Source organism: Harpegnathos saltator, unplaced genomic scaffold, assembly GCF_003227715.2.
Source record: "Harpegnathos saltator strain DR-91 unplaced genomic scaffold, Hsal_v8.6 scaffold115, whole genome shotgun sequence".
NCBI classification, from domain to species: Eukaryota; Metazoa; Arthropoda; class Insecta; order Hymenoptera; family Formicidae; genus Harpegnathos; species Harpegnathos saltator.
In genome coordinates, this window is record NW_020229890.1 from 587,345 (window position 1) to 612,262 (window position 24,918).

A 24,918-nucleotide genomic window follows, 5' to 3' on the forward strand; every position below is an offset into this window, starting at 1 on the left:
ATCGGAAGAACGATAAGTAGCTTTTCTCGTCACGTCTCGTCTCGTCTCTTTTTTACTTCCACTGCTTCTGTCTCTCTTCTTCATTTCTAACCTCATTTTATTGGGTCTATCTTGAACGAATGATGACAACCTACGCTAGCTCTGTTTGATGCTTCGAATGTACGAAAGTATACGGTAAGTCCGAAGACGCGCGGTTGGTCACTTACTGACTAGCGCTTGGCCGTTTCTGTGGAAACGCCGATGCTCGGTTGGCAGATTCGTGGGCCTCGTGGCTAAACTCGTCCGTCCGTTGATGTCCACCGGTTTCGCGAGGTTCTGATGCTGGGATCGCTCGATCATGATCTTCTTGCAAATGTCGCGGAGCGTGTTCGCGATCGTGCGCGCCGGTATGTCGCAACGGAACACGTGGCACATGTGCTTTCTGGTCGATCGATCTCTCGCTACGTAAGCGAAGTCCCTGGAACGAGCAATTAAAAGCGCACTCAGCGATTATGTTGTTGTGGCGGCGAAGGCGGAGGGCGGTTCTATCTCGTTCTATCCTTCATTTTCACGCCGATCGTAACACCCGCGCGTCTCACCTTTCGCTGGCGAGTCCAATCGGCGGCGGGGAAAGGCAGGCGGGCAGGCATGAAAGCAACGTCAGTGTATAATTAGTACCATCATTTTCGACAGCTGATCTCGACAGCACAGACTCCAGGATCCGAGGATACCTGAAATCGTTCACTCACCGACAGTGATCTCTCCCTACGCCCCACACCCTCACCGTGTGGATGGGTTGTGTGTTGAGTACAGTGAGATTCTCCGGATCGATCAGCTTGAGCGCGCCCTCGTCCAAGTCCATAAATAGATCCTTGCCCTGAAATATTTCGTAACACATATCTCGCGTGCTTATCGCGCGGGCGAATCGAGGGCTTAGTCAGTGATCACACATTCAAAGGGCCGCGCGTCCTAAATACACGCCCTCTCGCGCGCGCGCACACAGGTGCGCACGCGTGCCTCTCGTTACAACTTAACAACAAATCTCATCTTGTCTGATCTTCCTTTCCTATTCTCCTTCTATCCTACATGGGGAGGAGGTTCCCCATGTTCCGTTCTCTTTTCTCGACTCGCGACGGTCTTCGGGGACCGGCATGCCCGGCATGACGCACGAAGGTACTCACGTCGCCCCACCGGCCGACGACGTCCAGGAGGTCGTTTCTGCCGAGCGAGAGATCCACGATGCACTTGTTCACGGCCTTGCTGCTTCTCTCGGGCGTCAGGTCCTCCTCCGCGATCTCCGTCCAGCCCAGGGACCGCACGGCGAATCTGATCGGCTTGTCCCTGCCCTCGGAGTCCGCTCGGGCGGGATAGCTCCTCCGTCTGAAACGCGCGAAATAATTAACCGCGAATCGCCGGCGACAGCCGCCACGAGGCGAGAGGCGACGCGTCGTCCGCTTACTTCAGCGCCAGTTCCACTTTCCTCTTGCTCTCCAGCTCCTGGTCCAGCGCCGAGCTCGTGTTGCTGCGAGTCACCGTGTTCACCATGCCGCTCAGGGTGTGGAAATTGTTTATCTGCAAAAGAAACAAATTTCAGTGACCTCGCGCGATCTTGCCTTATGTGTGCGCTGTACAACGCACGGCAAATGTGCAAAAATTTACGTCCTAAATTATCATATATAATTCACATTTAATTCCCGCGTCACAATGATCTCATGCATGTGAATCGATTGAGACGCGCGACTGATGCGATCGAAGCACGGAACTACGGAATGTCCGACTCACGCTGTCGTTATCCTTGACCAGGCTCCGGCGCGCCTCCGTTTTCGAGTGCAGCGGCGCCTCCGGCGGTTCTCTCTGTATGTTGCCGCTCTTCACGTGCCAGTAATAGGGCCCGTTCTCGTCTGAAATAACATTCGATCGCGCTCGCAAATGAAAGCCGCGGGCTCGAGCCGCGGGCCGCTTAACCGGAGTGCGACGGCCGCAGAAACGCGACGCTTTTCACAGACACGCTCGATATTCCGCGGGCTGCGCTTTATAATAGTCACACACAGTTAAAAACAGTCGCGCACGCTGCTTCGGGGTCGCTGAACCCGAGGCTCTTCTCCCCCTCTCCTCCCCCCCCCCCCTCCACCGGCGAATGAAGAAAATAGTCGGAGGCGCACGAAAGAGGTCGCGATCTGATTCTCCCTGCCGACCCGCTCGATCTTCCGGCCGATGTTTCACGCGATGCAATCGCGGCCAGGAAATTTTCGCCATGAAGACCTGCGACTCTTCTCGCTTCTCCATATAGAGAATAACCGCCCCCGCGTGGAATTTCGCACGCCCCCAGCGCGTTGTACTCCAAGTATCGGCGATTTATCTTCCATCAGCCCGTCCATCGTCGCGTCGCGAGAGAGAGAGAGAGAGAGAGAGAGAGAGAGAGAGAGAGAGAGAGGGATAGGACACAGCGGAAAAATCACGACGCGATGCTATCGAGGACCGGCGATAACCGCGTGACCGCGTTCGCCGCTAAATACGGAGCGGTTGCGCTTTCTCCGGCTTCGGCATCGATCTCGCGCTCGATACTCACCCTCGTGCTTCTGCCAGCCGGGCGGCAGATTCTCGTCTTTATCTTCGGAATCGGTGCCGTCCACGTCCGACGGTTTCTCCTGGGTATTGTTCTGCAGAATCGCATTGTTCTTCTGCTCCTTGGGCTGCCGCCGTTTCACCGGCACCGCGTACAGCTCGCTGTTCAGGCCACCCTCCACGTGCGGCACGCCGCCCATCTCTGAGCTCTCGTTGTCGGGTTTCTCGCAATAACTGAAGTGCAGAGTCAAGAAAACGTGGCGTGAGGAGAGCTCGGCGACACTGAGCTTATTCCGGGAGGAGCGGCGCCGCCGCGCATCACCGCGACGACGGCTTCCGACCGGATACGCAAACAACGCGGATATCGCGTCTCGGGGCGGAATTGCGGGACAGCCTTCGGCTATAGAACGTGGAGGAGAATCGGCTCTCGCCAGGCTGGCGAGAGAGAAATGGACGTTTGACCAAGGCTCAATCGCTCATACCTCGACTGCACTTTCCTCGACAAACGCGGGTTACAGCGGGTTACAGGGGCCAACGGCTGGTAATCTAAGACTGTCGTTGAGCCCGGAAATTCCTACTCGGGGAGGAGTCCTCGTACGGTAAATGTATGTAGAAAAGGGTACACTTCACCGATTTCTTTCGTCTTGAAATATGTTACAAAGGATGAAATTCTGAGTGACTTTTTCTAATACAATTGTATGGGGGTCGCTTATAGTTTCTGAGATATTTGACTTTAAAGTTTTATAATTGTACGTTGAAGTATATTTGAAGTAGAGGTGAATATATAGAAAGGGGTACACCTCACCGGTCTTTTGCATTTTGAAATATATTTTCAAGGATGAAATTCTGAGTGACTTCCTGATACAACTATGGGGGTCTCGTTTATAGTTTCGGAGGTATTTGATTTTAAAGTTTTGGAATTTTGATTATCCTGGCATTAAATTCCAGATATCATAAGCTGACGTTATTTACAGTATAATCCAAACAATTAATCCAACACACACGGATGTATACATACGGAAATATAGGAAACAGTACACATAAGCAGAGAGCTCCCCCGCACCCCCTCCCCCAAAAAATCCTAACCTAACCTAACTTATTGTTGTCTTTATATATTGTTGGGCGATGTTGAAAAGATCTCCTTAAAAGCCACAACACCTAATTATATACAGATATTATAATAAGTCAAGTTGAGCCAGGCGATAGATCTTAAGAGAACTTTTTTCAACAATGTCCAAAAATATATAAAGATGTAACAAGTTAGGACAGGTTAGGATTTGTTTGGGGAGGGAGTGCGGGGGAGCTTTCCGCTTATAATATGTACTGTTTCCTATATCTAAAGTCAATAGAAACTGCTTGTCAAATAAACTTCAACATATAATTATAAAACTTTAAAATATCTCAGAAACTATAAGCGACCCCCGTATAATTGCATTAGGAAAAGTCGCTCAGAATTTCATCCTTTATAACATATTTCAAAATGAAAAGAATCGATGAGGTGTACCCTTTTCTACATATTTACCCCTCTTTTAAACGCTTCGCCATTCAGCCATGCTTCGCTCTCTTTCTCTCGAGGTCACGTTTACGCTCATGAGCTCGCGTACAGCCTCTCGTTGGCACATGTCCTCAAATCCCCGCGCCCCGCCGCGTACATTCGCAGACAGAGAGCGAGTAAACGAGGAGAAGAGAGTCAAGGTCTTCGTACAATCGGCCGAGTTCCATGGGGGATTGCGGTGGAAACCCATCGGGGATGGGTGGTGTGTGGATGCAACTTTCGCTCGTTCGACGATGCGAAATCAGCAACGCAATGCAGTACAGCCGCAAGCTACAAACCGCGGGCGATGTGCAAAGCTTCGTTTTTACTAATCAGCCCTACTTCCGGTCTTCCTCAACGTCGGCCATTATTCTTGGCTCAGCTCGGCTCCGGTCCACGCTTCATTTGTTTAAGTACGTCGTCATTGACTGGTCACGCGACAGGGTTATTTGTTGAAATTCTCCTTGCTCCCCCCCCTCCCTCTCTCTCTCTCTCTCTCTCTCTCTCGCACACACGCGCTCCTTCTTCAGCGTTATATCGCGAAAGTCCACGGTGAGAGCGTGATCGTGGTCGCGGTCGCGTGACTCCGGGGAGTTTCAGCAGAACGCGTTTCGGAGCGAATCACGATCGCCGAAATAAGCGGCTTGATTTATCGCGCCATTGTCCGGTCGTGTTCGCTCGCGGACGAATCGCGTGCGCGGCCGTTTCGCCGAACATTCGCGGCGATCGTCATTGACTCCGGCGGAACGACAAATTGATTTCCGCCGATCGTACGACTGTCTCGTCTCCTCGTCTCGTCGCGCTCGTAATAAACCGTTATCGATTCTCCGCGCGCGCGTGCCGTCAAGAGAGAGAAAGAGAAAGAGAGAGAGAGAGAGAGAGAGAGAGAGAGAGAGAGAGAGAGGGGGGAGAGGGAGAGAAAGATGGGGGAGCCGTTATCGCCGCAACGAGAAGTCCTCGCGTGCTAATCGAAGCGGTCGGGTGCGACACGAGCAGGCCAGAAGGAGATTATTTACGGCGGCTGTAAAATAAAACGTCCCGCGCGCGACAGCGGCCGAGGAGAAATTGCGCTTCGTACTCGCCGGCGATGTGGAATTATGTACCGTGGGGCGCGAGAACGGGCCTCAAAGCGGCCTCGCGCGCACCCTCACGGCCGAGCCGGGCGGAATAGAGATCACTGGGTGGTGGCGCAGCGGCCAGGAGATCATAACAGGTGTCTGTCGTGTATCCAACGAGCATCCTATTGTCGCGACAGGGAGGACGCAAGGTAGCCGTGTGCATCTTTATCCGTGAGAAAAATTAGAGAAACGGCGCGAGGGACAATTTCCTGGACTTTGGCAAGCTGATTCCCGTCACGTCGATCGTCCTTTCATTATAAATCACCCGTCCGCAGTATTAGATGTCGCTCATTACAGGTTCGACAGAGAGAGAGAGAGAGAGAGAGAGAGAGAGAGAGAGAGAGAGAGAGAGAGAGAGAGAGAGAGAGAGAGAGAGAGAGAGAGAGAGAGAGAGCGAGACAGAGAGACGATCCTTACGGCCGACACAATCTCGCCGGCACTTTGCGCTCGTCAAATTCAATCCGGTTATTCATTCGCGCGGCAGACTATCGCTTGCTTCTCCGGGGCAAGGCGCAGCGTAACAGCGGAGTAACGGCGACGTATCCGCTCGTCGCCTGGGAAGGTCTATTTTACTTTGTAATAGCCAAGGGCCCGAGACAAGCTTCGACGACTGCGACGCCCGCGCGGCATTTTATTTTTCCCGATGCGAAAACGGCGTGTCGAGTCGCCGGCGACGTGAAAAACGCGGGAAATCGCCTCGGGATCATTTCTCTCTCTCTTCCCCAGCTCTCTCTCTCTCTCACTCTCTCTTTCTTTGAGCGAGCGAGTCGCGCGCGTTCCAGCGGGTAAATATAGCGCACTGTCGACGACGAGCGGCCAGAAAGAAGGGGCTTTCGCGCGCGATATGTCCGCGAGCGGAGAGTCATTCGCGTCGTCTCGAAGACGCGAGTGTGGTGTGTTCCGGCTTCTCGGCTGTAATCCTGGATCGCCGCCTTTGCAGGTATACACGGCCGTTGCACCCGCGTCCTCAGCGACAGCAACAACCCGCGACTACAACGGCGGACTCGGCAAACAATCGGCCGAGTCGCTTGCACCTGCGAGCTGCGCGCAGGGGAGTCGCTTATAGCGCGCGGTCAACACCCCGGGAGGTGTTCGCTTCGACGCGGCGAGATTCGCCCCGGCGGTCGTTACTGCGACAAATAGAAGCAACAACTTGGACACACAAAAGAGAAGCGTCGGACAGCGGCAGCAACAGCAGAGCGCAGCGGTATCAGCAGCAGCAACAAGCGGATCATCATCTGCAAGAGACAGGGCACGGCGAGACCACGACGGGGAGAGGGAGAGAGAGGGGGAGAGAGAGAGAGAGAGAGAGAGAAAGAGAGAGAGAGAGAGAGAAGGAGCGTTCGTACGTACTTTCTCGACCCGGAGACGCCCGCAGCGTCGATCGATGCCGCGGATTCCGACTGAAGGGGCTGAGATCGAGGCAGGATCGCGCTCGACGACGAGGACGACGATCGGGGATTCCCGTTGAGGGTGTCGTCGACGAGAGCGGACTCCGCCACACCCTCGCAGCCGTACCTGAATCAGCATCGTTCATGCAACGTATTACAAGGGGATGAATCGCCGGCGAACGTTGGTGGTGGTCATAATGATAATGCGACGCTTCGCATCGCTCGTTTGTTAAACCTCAAGCGCGCGCGCGCGCGCGTGCGCGGGTAATACGCTGTATTTAATGAGGTCTCGAGGAGGCTCCTCTTCTTCTTCGTCGCTCTTATTTACTCCACTCCACCTGTGTCACTCTTTGTGAACGTAATGCACACACGTGTGTTGTGTGCGCGGCAATCAACGAGCTCGAAAGCGATGAGCGAGATGTACTCTTTTGTATATTTATACGCTTTTTGGAATGCAACGTCGAAAGTTACATGATATTTGCGCAGAGAGAGAGAGAGAGAGAGAGAGAGTGAGTCTCTTCCAGCGTCGGCTCCCTCTCTCTCTCTCTCTCTCTCTCATTGGCTCTAATTTTGATTTCTGATCGTGCCTCTGATACAACCTGTCGATTTGTGTCGCTATTATTCCCCGTCCTGATCACGAGAGCAGTCGGATTATCATTCAAACGTGAAGCTCTGAGCGAGCAGCCGCATCGCGATACATCTATATTGCGCGACTCACGGTCGTCCATTAAGTCTTAAGCGATCATTTGTTATTTTCGATGGTCGTTTATTATCGACGCGCGTGACTTCCACGGCACGTCCGGCGAACGCCGATGTGAACGATTGTTGATTTATCACAAATGTCGGAACGGGATTTCCCGGTCGTGAGTGCATTTCGCAAATACAGTCAGCGCACTCTTCGGCTCTTCGCGCGCAGGAAGCGCGCGGTTGCAAGGAAGTGGCATTTTAATTAACGATCGGGGAACAGTGCCAGGCACCGACGTGGTTAGTACAGGGTCGCTAACCATGTCGAAGTAATTAAGGGATTAGCCGAGCGGTTTGCTGACTAACGCTGGCTGCCTCTCCTGAGTATCGTTCGGGCATTAGGAGCGCCTCCTAAGGGCCTGCGCGTTCCCTTCGAACGTACCTACCTACTCAAGGAGCACGGATCTTGGACTCGGAGGCCTTAATCGCCGGGATTATAACAAACTATGCGCGCCCGGCGAAAACTTCCGCCCGAAATCGCGTTCGACTCTGCTTACTTCGCCCGAAACTCCGCTCCGTCGAAAGTTCAAGCGAGTTACAATAAAGGCGTTTTCATAAGGCGAATAGAATTATCTCTCGTCCCTTCCAACTTTACAAATGTCACAATCTCGCCTGTTGTACGATTCGCTTCCCTGAGCTTCCTCGCTTTACCGAGCGGATAAATCCCGCGATCTCGACGAATTTGTGCGACGGAGGTTATTCGTTGTACGCGACGGATCAAGTACGAGTACATTCGTCGCGCTGCGTTTGCAGGGGGAGTTTATGATTGGTAAAACGGTCGTCGAAGTGCAAGTCGAAGCAAAGGTCTGGGACGTTATGCCGCAACTGCAGGCCCCCGATGGCCTCTTTGTCTCAACCCTTAATCCCCTCCCGTCGCCTCCTCCTCGAGGAGTACAAAGTTCATCCGGGCGGTCGCATTATCGGCGATCAGTTGCCGCGTTCCCTTTAGCATGGATATTGCGCAATCGTTAACAAGAGTTTCAGCTATATTCCTATATTATCGCGCGCCGGGTCGTTACATAAACCCTGTTAGGAGTCGAGCGGATGTAAACGGCGCATCGACACCCGTACTCGATGTTCTCGAGTTTGTTAATTACATGCTAATGCATCGCGATAATTTCTTGTGCGTGTCGTTAATTGGCGAGCCCGGTGTCGTCACTCACAGCGAGAGAAGACCTCTAATTGCCCGCCGTGCGATTCGAGAGAAAAATTTTCAAACTTGCCCGCGACGTCGAGCAGACGCGGGGAGGGAGGACGTCCGCGAAAGTCCGCGAGAGAAAGAGAAAGAGAGAGAGAGAGAGAGAGAGAGAGAGAGAGAGAGAGAGAGCATTGTCCGGGAGAGGGAGATTGATCGGGAAATTTTCAAGCAAATCGGGCGCCGACAATTCCGGAGCAGGTCGGCTATAAAGACGCAGGAAGGCGAGGAAGAAAAAGTGCGTAATTTAAGGGAAAGAGCGAGGAAGGGTAACGACGGGGCCGAGGGAAGGAGGGTACGCGCTATGACACGCGTGGCTAAACGACATAATTCCGCGCGAATATGTGGGTTAGAAACGACGGTGAACGGGGGCAAGGGCGGGGGTGGCGCTTTGGAGAGTCGCCAGAAGTTTCTCCGAGGGGTGGCCCTTATTTCGCGCCGGGACGGGCGCGAACGAGGGTGACGCAGAACGATCGATGGGATCGGCGTCTGCGGGAATTCTCCACGTCGATCGCCGGCGCGTCGATCAGAGCGTAGCCGGACTCTCGTCGCGTTTCCTTTCACTGCCGGCATCTGCCGGCGGTGCCGTCGTAGCGTCGTTGATCGGATAAAACGATTGATGGAATTACGATTATGAGCAGGCGGGCGGGCGCGGTTATTAAACGCGTTATTAATTAATCCGTAATACCGTTCGGTCGCGCGGGCGTCGAATCGGACCGAGCCCGACGAGCGTTTTATCGGAAATGAAATCGCAATATTGACGCATTGACGTAATTCGTTCGGAGGGACGTTAACTCGATTCGCGATTCGCGAACCGCGATAACGCTATAGACGGGTCGTTATTAATACCGTTAATCCCGGGATTCGCGGTATTGTGACGACGTTATATATCTGGAATAGCGGGTTATTGACACTGTGGACGCGTATCGATCGCCCAGGGCCCATATAGCGTTGCGAGATCAATGATCGTACGGATGGACGATGATGCGGTCAATCCGAAACACTTCGAGATTCGCCCCGGATAGCCGAGGCTCGATAGCAATGCGATAATGATACCTCGCGAGAGAGAGAGAGAGAGAGAGAGAGAGAGAGAGAGAGAGAGAGAGAAAGCGTATACACGGAATGAAAGCGGTACGTATGACTTAAAGAAAAAGAAGTCATATATGAAAAGTTTCACGACATCTAAAATAATTCTGCTGCAACGTTATATTCTCGTAGCGACTTATTTCCGACGGTGTCTCGATCTCGCGATGAATTTTGGAGGAAATTATAATTTGAGCGTCGCAGTGAGCGCTTCTAATTTCAGACGTTTGAGTAAGACCGCGCTATACGTAAGTCGCTCACTTTAGAGCTGCGTGTTGAAGAAGAGGGTCCTAGATCCGAGAAATTTCCTAGATTCCCGGCGTCGCATCTCGTGACGTTAATGGCGTATCGCGCTAGGTGGCGAGGAGTAGACATAAACTAATTGTGACAACTGAAATCGGCTACCGGAGCATGGTAATTGTAACCCAGCCAGCGTGTACACGTGCGCATCGCCGTAACTTTCAGTCAGGTGTAATTAAACCCAATTAGGTCGTAAGGTGAGCAACTTCTGACGCACCTGGCTGGGCCGTAAATTACACCGACAAGTCTCTCTCTCTCTCTCTCTCTCTCTCTCTCTCTCTCTCTCTCTCTCTGCCCCTGCCTCCCTCTGTGCCTATCTTGCCGGCGCCGCGATTACAGCATTCGCAATTTTATGGTTTCTGCACGAGAACGCGGATCATTATCCTCTGATTATATTGCTACCGTCATAAATTACAGGCCTTTTTCAGGGAAGCGCGAGTTAAATTGTCAGGTGAGGCGCGAGGCGGAGAGATCGTTTCGGCAATGATAAAAGCGGCGGAAAGTAACGAGCAGCGGGGGGCAACAACAATCACCGGCTGCAAGAATAAAGGCACAGAGAGCAGGCGGAATAAACCGAAAGCCGATTGCACGCGCGCGCGCGCGCGCGTATCCTTCGCGATGTGACGTTATCGTAACACAGTCCGGACGGTTAATCCTTTGAATTCGTAGCGCATCGATCCTTAAACGTGGTCCGCATTCTGCTTGCCGCTGCCACGTTGCTGTGTCCACGTAGCGGCGATCGGTTTTCCTCTTATTACTGGAATCCGACAAACGTTTGACCACGAATGCACGACGGGGTGAGGGATGAGAAAGAGAGAGAGAGAGAGAGAGAGAGAGAGAGAGAGAGGAAGGGTTACACAGTGTCGAGAAAGTCGCGGGTATCCTCTCTCTGGCGTCCCGGGCGTCTGTAATTCGCTGTCGGCGTTTGTCGATCGGCAGAGACAACGGCCGATCGAGCGTGACGCGGACATCGGCGAGGGCGGCTAGTTGGTGCGAAGGGACTCGGAGGAAGGAGAAAAAAGAGCGATCCACCGAGCCAGGAAAAAGTGGTGCACGGCCGAAACATCGTATAGGTAGGTGGACGGACGCTCACACGGAGCCGTGGCGCGGAGAGAATGAGACAGAGGGGCGAGGGAGGACGAGAGGGAGAGCGGAAGAGAAAGATAGGGAAAGAGAGAAGGAGAAAGAGAGAAAGAGAGTCGGGCCCTGCTCTCCTCTCCTTGCTCGATCAATACACACTACCAGCAACCAGCCGACCAACCACCCTCTGCGTCTCTGCTCTCCTTCTCCTCCCTCCCCCCCCACACCTACGGCGCAACCCTCGACCACTGTGTAGCGCTCACCCGCCAACGTCACCCCATTTCGAGCGCTCGACTACCAGGAGCGTTAACATGCGCATGCATGTACACACACACACACACACACACACATATACATACACGCGCACGTGCGATGACGCACACTTACTTATTACACATATTACATACACACACGCACACACCAGAGCGCACACAGCGAGTGGGCGATACAGATCGTTGTACGACGGCGAAGCCGCCGTCGTCTTTTCAGGCTGATTGGCCGAGATCAGCGTGAGCGGTGCGACCGTCGAGCATATTTTCGGGGATCATCCTCGGAAGCAGGATCGACGGTCGATCCGACAGGCGAACTCTCCCCGGAAGTGGCGGAACTCTCTGGCGCGTTGCACGGCCGCGAGAAGAATTGCGGTTGTGCGCGACGACCACGACGACGCGTCTTATTGGCGCGGCTCGGTTGTACGGAGGGTCGCTAGTTAGGCCTTGTCGAAGCCCGAACACGGGGCTATTCCCGGCGGCCCTTTCACCCTTCGAGTGGCTGGCGGTGAGGTATACAGGCCGGCGAGGTAATTAAGTTTCGGCCGATCCGATGGGAGGGACTTTCGAGAACGCCGGTGCTTGCACGTGGTTTCTCCAAATACATCGTTGGTCTCGCAATTAACCGGCTATTACAAGTTGGTGGGAGGAAAAAAACCAGCGAGAACCTACGGTAAATTCGCGCGCGCGCGCGCCGCTGAAACGAGCGGCGGATAAAGCGCACGTAATTAATTCTCCTAAGCTGCAATAACGCGCCGTTATAACATGCTTGAAGGATGACGTAACGCGTAAGTGTATCCGCGAGACGGCAAGTGATTACGATGATTGCAATAAAAAATATACGCGGATCTCTCTCTCTCTCTCTCTCTCTCTCTTTCGCAGAACACATTGTCGACACGATCGAGAGATCAATGGCCTGTTGTTTCGCTTCTTTTCTCTTTCTCCCTCCCCCCTCCTCTCTCTCTCTCTCTCTCTCTCTCTCTCTCTCTCTCTCTCCGTCTCGCGAGGTTATCTCCCGATACGGCGGTCGTTAGCAGGAAAATCGAGAAATTGATTTCTCAAGACTCGCGTCATTGAAGGCGAGGCCGCGCGCGCGCGAGATGATTGAAAGACTCCGATCTACGGCTGTTTCGCAACGACCATGTGTTCCGATAAATGACTCAATTCCCACAAATAACCGACTCACAAGAGGAATCGACAATGAGTCACCTCCGTGGGAAAGGCACTTCTCTCGGGCTCGAGCGCTCGGGCCGAACTCGCCTCGCCGCGCATCGCATGATAATTCCTTCTCCTCCGCGTTACCACGGGGTGTCTCCATGGTCACATCATGTGACACTGTTTCAAGGCTACCTCGTCGCGCGGGGGATATAGAGATTGACTCGCGATAAATTGCGCGCGTATCCCGCGCACAAATCGCCATCCACGCGCAGCCTATTGATTCCGAGAGAAGCGCGGCAAATTCCGCGCGAATTATAGCCGTAAAATTTTTATCGGACGCGGACGCATAACTTTATACGGTGGCGCGGTATAACAGCGTCTGCTCACAGGCACGGTAAACTATAGAGCCACGTTTCCCCGTTTCATCGTCGCCCTCGGCCCAGGAAATAACGTCTCATCACGGTCGCCATAATAATGTCGAGGAATTTCTCAGCGCGTTAATCCATTCTTTATTTAGACGAATTTATTAGGAGGATGAATCTCTATCTCTGTCTCTCTCTCTCTCTCTCTCTCAGCCTCGCGCTGCCATTCTAACAGGGCAATCTTCGCACGCTTCGCGCAGTTCTCCGCTTTCATTGTTGCGTGTTTACCCGGCTAATTTTCTCCCATGCATTCCGCGACTTATTCACCTGCACGCGGTGGCAGCCGCGCGCGCTCCAAGCATTTCGCGCACGCACGATTAAGAGATTCATCTCTCTCCTCGACTCGCCGAGGGACGAGCTTGGGCAATCAAATCGCCCCTAAAGCTTCTTTATAACTGCGCGTAACACGGACCATTTCGACGTCCCTCGCGAGAATAAGCGTCTCCCGCGTAGTGGCGCTCGCTCGCCAAAGCCGACGGTTTACCGGACGTTTATCGCTTCATCATCGCCGTGAAATCCTCGCGGCTCCGACGCGAAAATGAGGCTCTTTACGATATATTATAAATCGCGCGCGCTTTTCGTCGAGCCCCGCATGCAGTCTCCCCTCTTTTCCCTCTTGCACGCTAGCCGCAGCCCGTAAACCTTTACGATCGGTCGCCGGTAAATCGGTCGTGCATTCCGTCGCGGAATCCGCGCGAAACGCGGTTAATAAAGTTTCGAGCCGAGAGGTATATTTCTTCTTTTTTTCTTTGTCGAGGAGCGCATACCTCTCTGAGCGCACGTTGCTTTACGAGCGTTTTCCTTTTTTTCTTCCTTTTTTTCATGAAACTCGGAACTCTACACATATACGCGCGCGCACATATATTCTGCCCGTTTCCTTCGTGAGCACGTTTCTATCTCTCTCCATCTCTCTCTCTCTCTCTCTCTCTCTCTCTCTCTCTCTCTCTCTCTCTCTCTCTCTCTTTCTCTCTCCCTCGTCCGGTTCTCTAAAATCAACCCCTTTCAGGCCGCGGCTCGCGCGCTATATCCGCGCCCGGTACATCAATCCCGCCACGGCCAGATTTTAATCTAACTTGCGCGATAAAACGCGATCAAAAGCGAATCAGCGTCTGGAGCGTCGAGCATTTTTCAGAACAAAAATGCACGCGCGCGCGTGCATTTATTTTCCTTTTTCTGTTTTTTTTTTTGCGTCGAGTACTCCTCGTTTTTGTTGCGGAACGCGAGAACATCGATCCGCGCTCCCATCGCATTTCATTTTTGCGCCACTTTCGTATTTTTCATATTTCATGTCCGACCGATTGCGCCGTCGGAACGGCTCCCCGGTGTATCAAGTACTGATACGCGCATAAATATCAAATAATGCGGGACTAATTGAATATTAATAGATCGCGTCGCATGCGCACGCGTCTCATGCGGTTATGAATTTTAATGTCGGAGGGATAGAGAGAGAGAGAGAGAGAGACGCGAGCTCGTGTAAGATGAAGCGCGCCCTCGCAGGACTCGTGAGCCTCTGACTCGGCGAAAAATGCCGTCCCCTCGCCCCTCGGGATAACGCAGACCCGATCTCGCCCGCTTCTTCCTTGACGCTCGTGTAACACCATTATCACTGAAGTCCTTAGTTCACGCCAGCATATATCTCCAGGACGAAGCTATTGGCGTCGCCGGGACGGCCTGCACCCTGGACAGGACGATTCGTTCGCGTTTACGAGCGTCCTCGCTCCGGATTTCAGTTTAGCCTGATAATCTCCAACGGCTGGGTGTCCTGGCAGGACAGCCTCTTCCCCTCCCCCCCCCTCTTGCTCTCTCTTTCTCTCGGGACATTATTCTTTCTATCATTTCGCCTCCCCCTTCCTCTCCTCTCGCCGCCCTCGGCTACGCTCCGCTGTGCGCCTCCTCGCTCTTTCCTCTCTCGCGCGGCGTTTCTTCGCTCTCCAGACTGTCGGAGCTTTTTCAAAGCTCCCGACGTGGGAGGACTTATCAAGCGCGCCGACTTCCCGGGATCACCGATTACGTCTCGCAGGCATTACCGGAGAGAAAGAGGTGTCCTCCGGAAGAAAAAGGGGTTCTTGCGGAAGGCGGTACGATGCGACCGGGGGGATTCCATTTCCGGGATTTATGGGCCAGCCTCGGCGAGAACGCGTGCATGTGACTTTCGCGCCGCGATCTCGGTTTCGCAGTAATTTCTTCATACTTTGCGCCAGCATCGCCCTGTGTCTCCTGCATCTCTCTTTCTCCCTTCTTTCCTCTTTCTCTTTGTCCCTTTCCTGCCCGAGAGAGAGAGAGAGAGAGAGAGAGAGTCACGCGAACAAGCGTTCCCATTCATCGAGTGTCCGCTTTCCGTCCCGAAGTTGAGTCCTAAGTCGAGTCGAGCGCGAAGCGCGAGTCGCTAAGAAGCGCACTTCTCACTTGCGGTTTGCACGACCTCGCCGGGTTAGGCTGGATTCACACTATCCGTCTAGACGAGCAGCAAGCGAGAGAGTCAGCCGATCCTCCTCGTTATTTCCTCCCGCCTCAATAGAAATGGTTCAAATGTGACGGATACAATAGCATTGTCTCGACGGAGGATGGGCGTTCGTCCCGTGACGCAGGCTTCCCTCCTCCGCTTTCGTCCTTTTGGCTGACCTCATTCAGAGGCTGAGGCGAGGAAATGAAGCAATGGTCGGCCGAGTCGCCCCGGGGAACAGGATCTCTGTCTCATTCTCCGCTTTTGTTTCCGGCAGCGGCTCGGAGGAGGCCGAAACAACAAAGCTAACGTTTCATTGAGCGAGAGCGAGGCGAGAGACACTCGGAGCGCGCGCAACCGGAGCGTTTCGACCATCGATAATTACCGATCTAATCTGCAGCCGGTCGGCTTCAGGCCAGGCGAGATACGATCTGCGAGGCGTGGTCGCACGCCGATAGGGCTGTTCGTGACAAAATCGCGTATATACAGGGTGTCGCGGTTGTTTTGCTCACTTTCTCTCGGCCGAAGGAAGTGGGATTTCTTAGAAAAAATTTGGGTCACGAGAGGCCGAAATTCGGATTTCCTCCGCGCCAGAGATGCGCTCGGTTCGTCCATTGATTTTTGCCCTCCGTGCAGGAGAGAAGCGAATCCTGCCGACACGAAATGGAGAGGAACAGCCGCGGCACGCTGTACACGTCGTCGCGAACACAGTGTAATTGTCCGATGCGTTTGCCGTGAATGATCGAGATCGCGCGATCGGCTTCTAAGCAGGCCGGCGGATTTTGCAAGATAATGGACCAGCCGGATGTCTCTCCTTTTTCTTTTCTCGAGTCCGCGGTAGGGAGGGAGAGAGAGAGAGAGAGAGAGAGAGAGCCGGGGCTCTCTACTCCGAAGGTCTCTCCGGTCGAAGGTTTCCATCGCGGTACCGCATTCGTCTGGACGGAAATATCCGTCTCGAGAGCGTCTCGAGAGGCGACGATTATCGCGCGTAGGAAAGCCCGCTGCCGCAACGAGAGAGTGCGAGAGGGAACGAGCGAGCGAGCGAGAGAGGTTCGTTTTAAAAGCAGGCTTCGTCGAGACTTCCTTTAATAATCGTCGCTCGAAGCCCGCGCAAATTGCTGGCCGCGTCGGTCGCGTCGTTAACGCGCGGTTAGGAAAATGCCGCGCGGTGATTTAAAAATCCGACCGGTGCGCGACATAATTCGCCGCGTAATTCGGGCCACGGCGGCGGCGGCGGCACGACTCGTCGTTAGCAAGAGAAAACGCACTCCATTATAAACCGCGACGATCCGATTGGTAATTTCGGCGGTAGGACGCGGCCGGTAAATTTGTCGTTAACAAGAGACGTGTTCGATTGTAATTCCCGCGACGTGTAATTCTCGCAGTAACTCAATTTACCATTCGCCGCGCGACAACAGTTAAATTCGCCGTTAACAAGACCTACGTTCCATTGTAATTCGCGCGAGCCGGCGCGCGCGGTGATTACCCGATTTGGAATTTACAGCTTACAACGGCCGGCAGTTGCCGCCGACGCGTCTGCGGCGATGAGGACGACGACGCGTCGCCGTTAAAAAGCAACGGTGCGTTTCTGCTCGCAGCTCTGGGAGCTGAGGTGGGCGGCGGCGCACTTGCCGTTATCCTACAGTCTCTATCACCATTTCTGAGCACCTGATGCTCGCCGGCTGTTAATGGAAAGCAGACACTTTCCGAACGGCTACTCCCCATCCATCCAGAAAGCCGCCCACTTATCCACTTCTGCCGGCCGAAAAGGAAAAGGGAAAATCGTTGGCGTGGACATTGGCGCGGAGGAGGGAGGGGAGGGGGGGGGGGCATCGCGAATCGATCGAATCTCCGTCTCGTCGGTTATTAACACGCGGGATTAATAACAGGCGGATAACGATCTCGTCGCTGAATGATCTCGCGTCGAAGTAACGAGACAGCCGCGGCGATCCGGAGCGAACGCGCCCGTCGGAATTCGCGACGAGACGGTCACTCCGCCGGGATACGCGATTACGCGTATCAATCTTGCCCCGTTATTTTGTTGCGCTGTTACATAATTACCACGCTCGGCCTGATCTCCGGCATTCCGCGGCTGCCGGCCGGCGCGGCGCTCGTAATGAGCGCGTGATAATTTCTACTCCGGCTGCGTTACGCAATCGCGGGAACGCACATGGCGCTCGCCGATGCGCTCGCGGCGAGTCTCTCTCTCTCTCTCTCTCTCTCTCTCTCTCTCCCTCTTTGTCTCTCTCCTTTTCTCGACTCGGCACGAGACGCGAGCGAACGTCCCTCGGCCGTTCGCCCCTTCGATTTTTTACGAGCTCCGCGAGAATGTGTTTCTAGGATAACCCGGAGCGATAAATTCACGCAACGCGTTACGGAAGGCGTCGTAATTGGCCAGGAAACGGCGCGAATCAGCATCCGCGTGTCTAGCAGCGCGCGCGCGGTGTACATTATCGCTCAACGACGAGCTCGCGAAATACCCGGGCGTCATGCGGACTAATTTGTATAATTAATCGCGCTCCGTGCGCTCACCCATGCTGGCGTTCAACTTTTGCAGCGAGAGCGCGCGAGATTAACGAAGCGTAACCTAATTCACCGCCGTCGGCCTGTGCCCGCTCTAGGCTCCGCGAGCACTTTGGAATTAGAGAGAGAGAGAGAGACGCTCTCTCTCGGCCCGGCAGATACGTCAATTAATGCGAGTCCTATTCGCACGTCTATTCGACGAAGCTTCGTGTTATGTACACGGGGGGGGAAGAACGTTTGCTTCGGACGAACCGACTTCCCGATGAGATATCAACGGTTCAGAGCCTCCGATTGAAAAAAAAGGAAAAAAAAAAGAAACAAAGATATCAGAATTCCAGAATTTTCATTTTTGCACATGTATCCGCAAGCACAAAGTTCGTCACAAAATATTATCGAAAAACAAGCACGATTTTTCGGTAATCTGAGTCCTCCAGTCCCCTTAATGCCCAGATCCGTGCGGACCGCCTACGCGCTGCCTCGCCGCAACTCTGCGGAACACACTCTCTCGACCCAGCCGTGCATGTCCGCGCGGCGCTAAGCGCTCCACGAGTCGCGAGCCTACGCGCGAACTTTGCGTCGGAATTCGCGAGAGCCGCTCCCGCTGAATTCCGGCTGTTCTTGCCGCGACGCGAGCGTGGTGCCTCTTCGACTGCGTTTCCAAATACCTCGGAGTTCATTCCAACTTTCGCCGTCGGGGCTCCGCCGGCGACAGAGGCGGCGGCGGGGAGGGGGGCGGAGGTAGGGGGCAAACTGACCCTGAATTCCCGCGGAGGGAACCGGCGAAAGCAGCTCCGCCTTTAGAAATTAGTGGAATTGTTTCACGAATGCGGAGTGCAGTCGCGGGATCGGATGTCCCGCTTCTCGTCGCATCCACTGATGATGAGAATGCTCACGGAATCACAGGCGATCCGCGAGAGAACGGCGCGATGGTTTGCTCGGCGCCGTGGACTTTCATTCCCGAACACGGCGGGATGTCCTCCGCATGCGCGCGCGCTATTCCTTTTTCCGTTCGCGCACTTCACTCGGTCGTGCGATTTTAACGCTACGAGCTGAAATATTCAGTGTAACGGCCGCCGCTAGGAATTACGTGACGGACAGTGTGCGAACGTGTGAATATTAATTCACACGCAGCCGTTCGCGCGTGCGCGCGAATATTAGCGGCGCTGTTACGCCAAATTTGCTTTAATATCCCGCTCAAAGTTTCATCGCGATCGTGTCTCTTTTTCCCCTTTTATTTAGCGCGTTTAATCGGCCGTGAATGGACCAAAAAGAAGAGAAAACCGAGGGAAAAATACGAAGCGGCGAAAAGAAAGTCGCGTGTGTGACGCGCGAACTCGCACGCAGAGCTCGCGGAGCTCGGCGACGTTGTAGCGCGTTGTTTCAAAGCCCTCTACGGAGGGCGGAAGAAGGGAACGGACGATCAAAGGGGAATAAGGTAGATTGGTCAGGGAACGTGGGGAGTGATCCAAGGCGCGGACGTCGCGTCGCGTCGCGTCGCATCGGGGGAGAAAGAGGGGTCAGGATCAGACGCGTGAAGTGGATTCTAATTTTAGAAGGAAGCGGGGATTACGCCTGTCTCTCGCGACGACGGCGACGGCGACGGCGACGGCGACGACGACGACGACGACGACGACGACGACGACGACGACGACGACGACGACGACGACGACGACGACGACGACGACGGCGACGACGACGACGGCGACGGCGACGGCGACGGCGAGCCGTGTACAGCCGGCACTGAGATGAATCGAGACGAGGCCGACGGCGACGGTGAAATACGATTATGATTATGCTCTCGGCGTCTCTCTCTCTCCTTCCCCCCGGCTCGCCCCTACAGCCCGACAGATAAAGAGAGTCATCGGTTAGTTCGGAGTCTCTCAAGGAGGCGTCTCGGGCCGCACCTTTCGCGCGTTCCCTCGCTGCCCGTCACGCTTCAGATATTAATTGCGACGTCCTGGAATAGCGGACGATGAGAATTCGGAGGATACATACTTCGGGCCGGCGCACGCGCACAATGACGGATGGCTATCGCATGACTCGCGAATCTAGAAAGTTTCGTTTGCCAATAATAATTTATCACGCGCCAGGTGCCGAGGGCATTAATTACCAACGCGAATGAGCAATTTATTCGCCGACTAGCGTATAGGCTGAATTCCTCTCTCCCTCCTTTCTCTCTCTCTCTCTCTCTCTCTCTCTCTCTTCTGCGACGTATGAATGCATTTTTCAAAACACGTGCTGCTGCCGCTGTCGCCATCGCTGTGCCACGTGGGCTCGGTACGCGTTATGCAGATTCTCCGGCAAATTCCATTAAATTCGAGCCGCAGCGCCGCTTCTCAAATTCGTCCGGTCCGGCCGTGAGACGCGATTAATGCCGCCATCGAGTGTCGATGACGGCGACAGCGACGGGGCTGAACTCTGGAAGCCACCCTCTCCGCAAGAAGGAAGAAGAAGAGAAAGAGAGGGGGAGAGGCAGAGAGAGAGAGAGAGAGAGAGAGAGAGGCCGGCGGGAGTAGGAGGGAGAGAGGATGGGACGAGGCTGGAAACGCGAGTGCCCTAGACGGCTTTAATTAACGATTGTCGCGAGAGCAAAATGGCAAAGTGGCTCGGCTGAGAGCGACCGTATTGTGGACGTCGCTGTTGAAGAGACAAGGAAAGAAAACAGAGAGAGAGAGAGAGAGAGAGAGAGAGAGAGAGAGGGAGAGAGAGAGAGGAAAAAAGTCTGGAAAACCGGGCGAACGAAATCGTTTACCATTCAACTGCAGTTTTTCCGAACGAGTTAACGAAGGTACACTCGTCGGATGTGATCTCTTCTATTTCTGTTTTTGCTCGTTTCGCTCTTTAAATTAGCCGCGACTGCCGTTCCGCGGCGCGTTGCTCCTCCGCATTGATTATCGGATTTATTTCCTGCCGAACTTCACGAAGCGAGATTTCCCGAAGGTATTTTTGCGGTGAGATGTAACACCGACTGGCGGCTCTCTCTCTCTCTCTCTCTCTCTCTCCCCCTCTCTCCATCTCCCTCGACCGTATTGATCAACGATGAGTCGTCAGGATTAACATTTCTTCAAGATTTGCTCCTAACCAGTGGCGGATTAACTACAGCAGCGACTCGCCCGGCGATAACTTTCTATCCGTTTAGCCCGGCGGCAGCAAACACGCGCGCGCCAAAGCCACCGATATTCCGAAGGCGAGCGAATATTCTCTCCCGCCGTTGTTAATTGGTAACACAGCGCGGCATTCTTGCGGCATTCCGCTCGGCGGACCGGCGCGGCGACGGGAGGTTTCCGGTTGCAACGAGATGCAGCTGTAACGAGCGGTCCGATTACGCACTCATTAAGACGTCGCAAATTTGACAGACCGAATCATACCAGTGTCGTGTTGGATCGAAGGTTGAGGAACGCGCCGTCGAAGTTCGTTGCCGATCGTGCGGCCGCGGCGGATTTACTCCGAGCTTAATCGTTCGCGATCGTCGTTATTAAGCGGCGCGGTGAAAAAGAGGAGGAAGTGCACCGCCGCTTGCCGGCGCGCGCCCGCTGCACCGTGCATGCGAAAGAGGGGACGAGGGTGAGGCAGAGTGCGAGAGAGAGAGAGAGAGAGAGAGAGGGGGGGGGGAGGGAGAGAGGACGGCCGCAGTCATCGAGCCGGGTGCAATCCCCGAGCTTTTATACGTAATAACGCAGCCACGCGAGGGTGGCTTTTATCGACCACCCCTTTCCGTGTCTGCCGCCTCGTCCGTCGCCCTTGCGTCGCCCTCCCCCGCTCGGCAGGCCGCGCGCTACGGGGAGAACCCCCGGCGGCCCTCTCGGCAGCAGAACGCTAAACTCCGTCAGCTTTGACGATCGCCTGTAACGTTAAGTGGAGGAACGCGCGAGAGGAGCGCGAGCGGACTCTCGCGCGCTGCCTCGGCTCTCGCACGGGGAGGAATCCATTGGTCGAGCCTGAGTCGGGAGTCTTAAATTTTATCGGCAGCCTCGGCAAACTTCGCCGTGCTCGTCCGTGCCGCTTGTCGGCTTACGGTAACCGGCGGCCCCGCGCGTCTCCGTCGAAACGTGTTTCCGCCAACGTCGCACGCGATTCTTCCTTTCCCTCGCGTCGAGGACGCGCGCGTGTCCGTCGAATCGAATCGACGATTCGTCGTAGCGACATTCAGACTTGTCCCGCCCTCCCACCGCCCCATGGGCGATATTTATTAATAATTACGCGCGCGCGCGCGACAGGTGCCGTCTATACGCGAAGGCCGGCAGGAAGCTTTAGCGGCGCGCGCGGTCTCGCGTATATCACTTCAGTATGCGCCGGCTCGATAACTATTTTCCGCTACCCGATCCATTTCACGCTGCGCTGAGCAAAACGCGGGCCTCCGACGAGAATTTGCCCGCGCGCCGGGAGACGCACTCGAATGAGCAGAGCGCGCGCGCGCGCGCGAAAGAGAGGGAGAGGGTGCGAGCCAGCATCCAGGACGATCGGGGATGCATTGTTATCGAAATTGCATCTGCCGCGCGCGCATACATCGCGGCGCATTATCATACGGATGCGCGGCGATGCGCGCCGCCGAGCCATGGCGGCTAAGGAAATGAAATCGCCGCGCGCCAATCGAACCGCGAAATAAATCTCGCGGTAATCGCAGGACTTATCGCCGCCGCGGCCAGGCCGTCGGTATCGCGCGATAGCGAGCGGAAGTCTCGCGCTTGATTACGAATACATCAGTCGGCTCGGCGAGCCGCGACGAGCCGCGGAACGTGCGTCGTCGTAGTCGTCGTCGCCGTCGGGCTGACCTTAAACCAACTGGCCGCGTCGTCGCGTTTTCCGCGCGCGTTGAGGCGCGACGGAAAATCAATGGCGCGTCGCGCGCGCATTGGATCAGCCCGACAAGATCAGCGCGACAGCGCCGAGCGTGACGAGCGGGTGTATTTTTATTTCGGTTCAACGATAATTTTTGCGTGCGGGCACAGGTGGGCATAGCAGCGAGCGTACGACCTCGCGAGTAGAAAAATCCGTATTGTTCAGACACACACAAGCGGGACTAACGAGCGAGCGGAGGTGACTAATGCCGGCCACGAACGGGGGCGGCTGATCTCGCATTTCGCGCTTTAGGGAGGAAAAGCGGCGCGATCGCGCGGAGCCAGCGTCCATTTCGCGATCGAAGGCGGGGATGTAGGAGCGCGGACGCGGAACGCGAGGGTTCTTGCGCGTTTAAGATGGACGAGCTTATGGTCGGCGTGGTGAGCGGGGAGTAGCGGATCCAAGGGGCTAGCGGCGGTACCTCCGGCGCGGAAAATCAATATTTAACCTATGATTTCCAGCGCGGTACCGCGTTCTAGCTGGTCGTGTCGCGCGCGGCTACAGCTCGAATGGGTCGCGACGATGATCCCGCAGCACGATAGGAAGAGAGGGAGAGACAGACAGAGAGAGAGAGAGAGAGAGAGAGAGAGAGGAGAGAGAACGTCGATAGATGACTTACAGTCAGCTGCCTCGAAGATCGGCGTGCAACGGCAGTCGCGGCACAAGCTCAACCTCCACCGCACTGGAATTGTTATTCATTTAGAAACAGGAGAATCGATAGCCTCTCCTCCACCTAATTCCCTGTTTACTCCCGGGCCGACCCTCTCGCGAGACGACTCGTTTCGCCTCGCGGTTTTGCGCTTCTTTCGTCCGTTTTATCTCCCGAGCGCCGAGAGAGCACACAGTGTCAACACCTCTTCACGTTCGCGCTGGGAGCGATCGGCGACCAGCTGACGCACGGCGCGGCTGGAGCATCGATGAGCGGAGAGGGAGAGAATGTGTGTGTGTGTGTGTGTGTGTGTGTGTGTGTGTGTGTGTGTGTGTGTGTGAGAGAGAGCGGGAGGGAGGGAGAGAGGGAAAGAGAGAAAAAGAAGAGGAAAAAAGGTCGATAGGTGTTCACGACATGCGCGAATTTTCCGCAATCGCTCCGATGGTCGGCGACAGACTGAACGTCGGCGCTGAACTAGGCGTTGCGTTTCGGCCGGTCTCGGCTAACTTCGCCGCTGTTCGCCGGCACTGCCGCGGATGACGTCATTCCGCCGCGCCGTACCATCGCGTGCCCTTACTACTGGTGCCGCACGGTCGGTGTGCAGGTGCATCGCGATGCATTTTTTAGTTTCGCGAACGTTTCGCGACTTCGGGCTGCCGCGCGCGCCTGGCGCCGCGATAAATTCGCGAGACGCCCGACTTGTCGGCGACAATTAAATGCCACGACCGGCGACAAACGCCGGCGACGCCGTCCGCCGCCCGCCGAGGAATTCACATTTTTGCCGTCGCGAGAAAGTACGTTACGAGAGTATAACGCGGGGCATCCCGGGCCGCCGAGAACGGGGCCGCACTCCTTCCGGGTTACGGATATTTCAGCTCGGCTGAAATTTAGCTGAGCTTTAGCTCGCGGAATCAAAATCAAACGGAGTATCGCGCGGCGATACGCGCGAGAAATAAAAGAACTCATATATTTTTTCGGGAGTCACTCTCGCGGGGCGAGGGTAAAAAGTAATTTCAACACCCGAGAAAGCCTATATACTTCTCTCCCGAGTATATTTTCGTAAAAAAAAACCACGTCTGTATGATAATAAAAGCATAGCTGAATTTTCGTATTTCTTTCTCTCTCTCTCTCTCTCTCTCTCTCTCTCTTCCTCCACGTTTCAGATAAAAATTGCTGTGCTTCGGAAGCGAAGTATCTCTCGTAATAAAAAGGCCGCAATAAGAGAGTGACGCGGAGCCCGTCCCGAGGAGCAATACGCCTTACGCACCAGCTGTATTGTGCAGCTGCACGTGCGGCGCTATTACAGCGAGTGGATCTCGCGAGCCGTCATCTCGCCCCCGCGGAAACTTCCCCGTGACTCTCGCGCGGTAATCGCGAGGATCCATCGGCGAGCGAGGGTGAGTCGCGCAAAGTTTTCCCCATCGTGACAACCCTCGATGGCGATTTCGGGGACGATTTCGAAAACAAGAGGAGCTTGCGCGATGGTTGGACGGCGGTGGAGGGGGTGGGGGCGAAATGGGAAACGGCTGGTCCCTCCCTCCCTCCCTGCCTTCGGCCGGTGTTTGCCGAGGAAGAAGTAGTTTGTCTAATTGAGTAGATAAGCTGGAAGTTGCCGACAAGGGGGAC

At 54.8% G+C, this 24,918-nt stretch overlaps 1 protein-coding gene across 8 annotated transcripts in view; it reads right to left on the minus strand.

Annotated features, from left to right (window-relative positions):
• Positions 1-24,918, minus strand: part of LOC105188282 (protein Fe65 homolog) — a 172,044-nt gene that overhangs the window by 2,141 nt on the left and 144,985 nt on the right. For 7 of the 8 annotated variants that reach the window (XM_025302787.1, XM_019843643.2, XM_019843646.2 and 4 more), the window contains 8 exons: positions 6,550-6,714; positions 2,549-2,778; positions 1,762-1,880; positions 1,439-1,551; positions 1,161-1,359; positions 729-856; positions 579-584; positions 207-457 (listed from right to left, as the gene is read on the minus strand). In XM_025302787.1, the coding sequence (XP_025158572.1) occupies positions 207-457; positions 579-584; positions 729-856; positions 1,161-1,359; positions 1,439-1,551; positions 1,762-1,880; positions 2,549-2,778; positions 6,550-6,714 (1,211 nt within the window). The remainder of the gene's footprint in view (positions 1-206; positions 458-578; positions 585-728; positions 857-1,160; positions 1,360-1,438; positions 1,552-1,761; positions 1,881-2,548; positions 2,779-6,549; positions 6,715-24,918) is intronic. The other variant, XM_025302785.1, reaches the window with a different exon arrangement.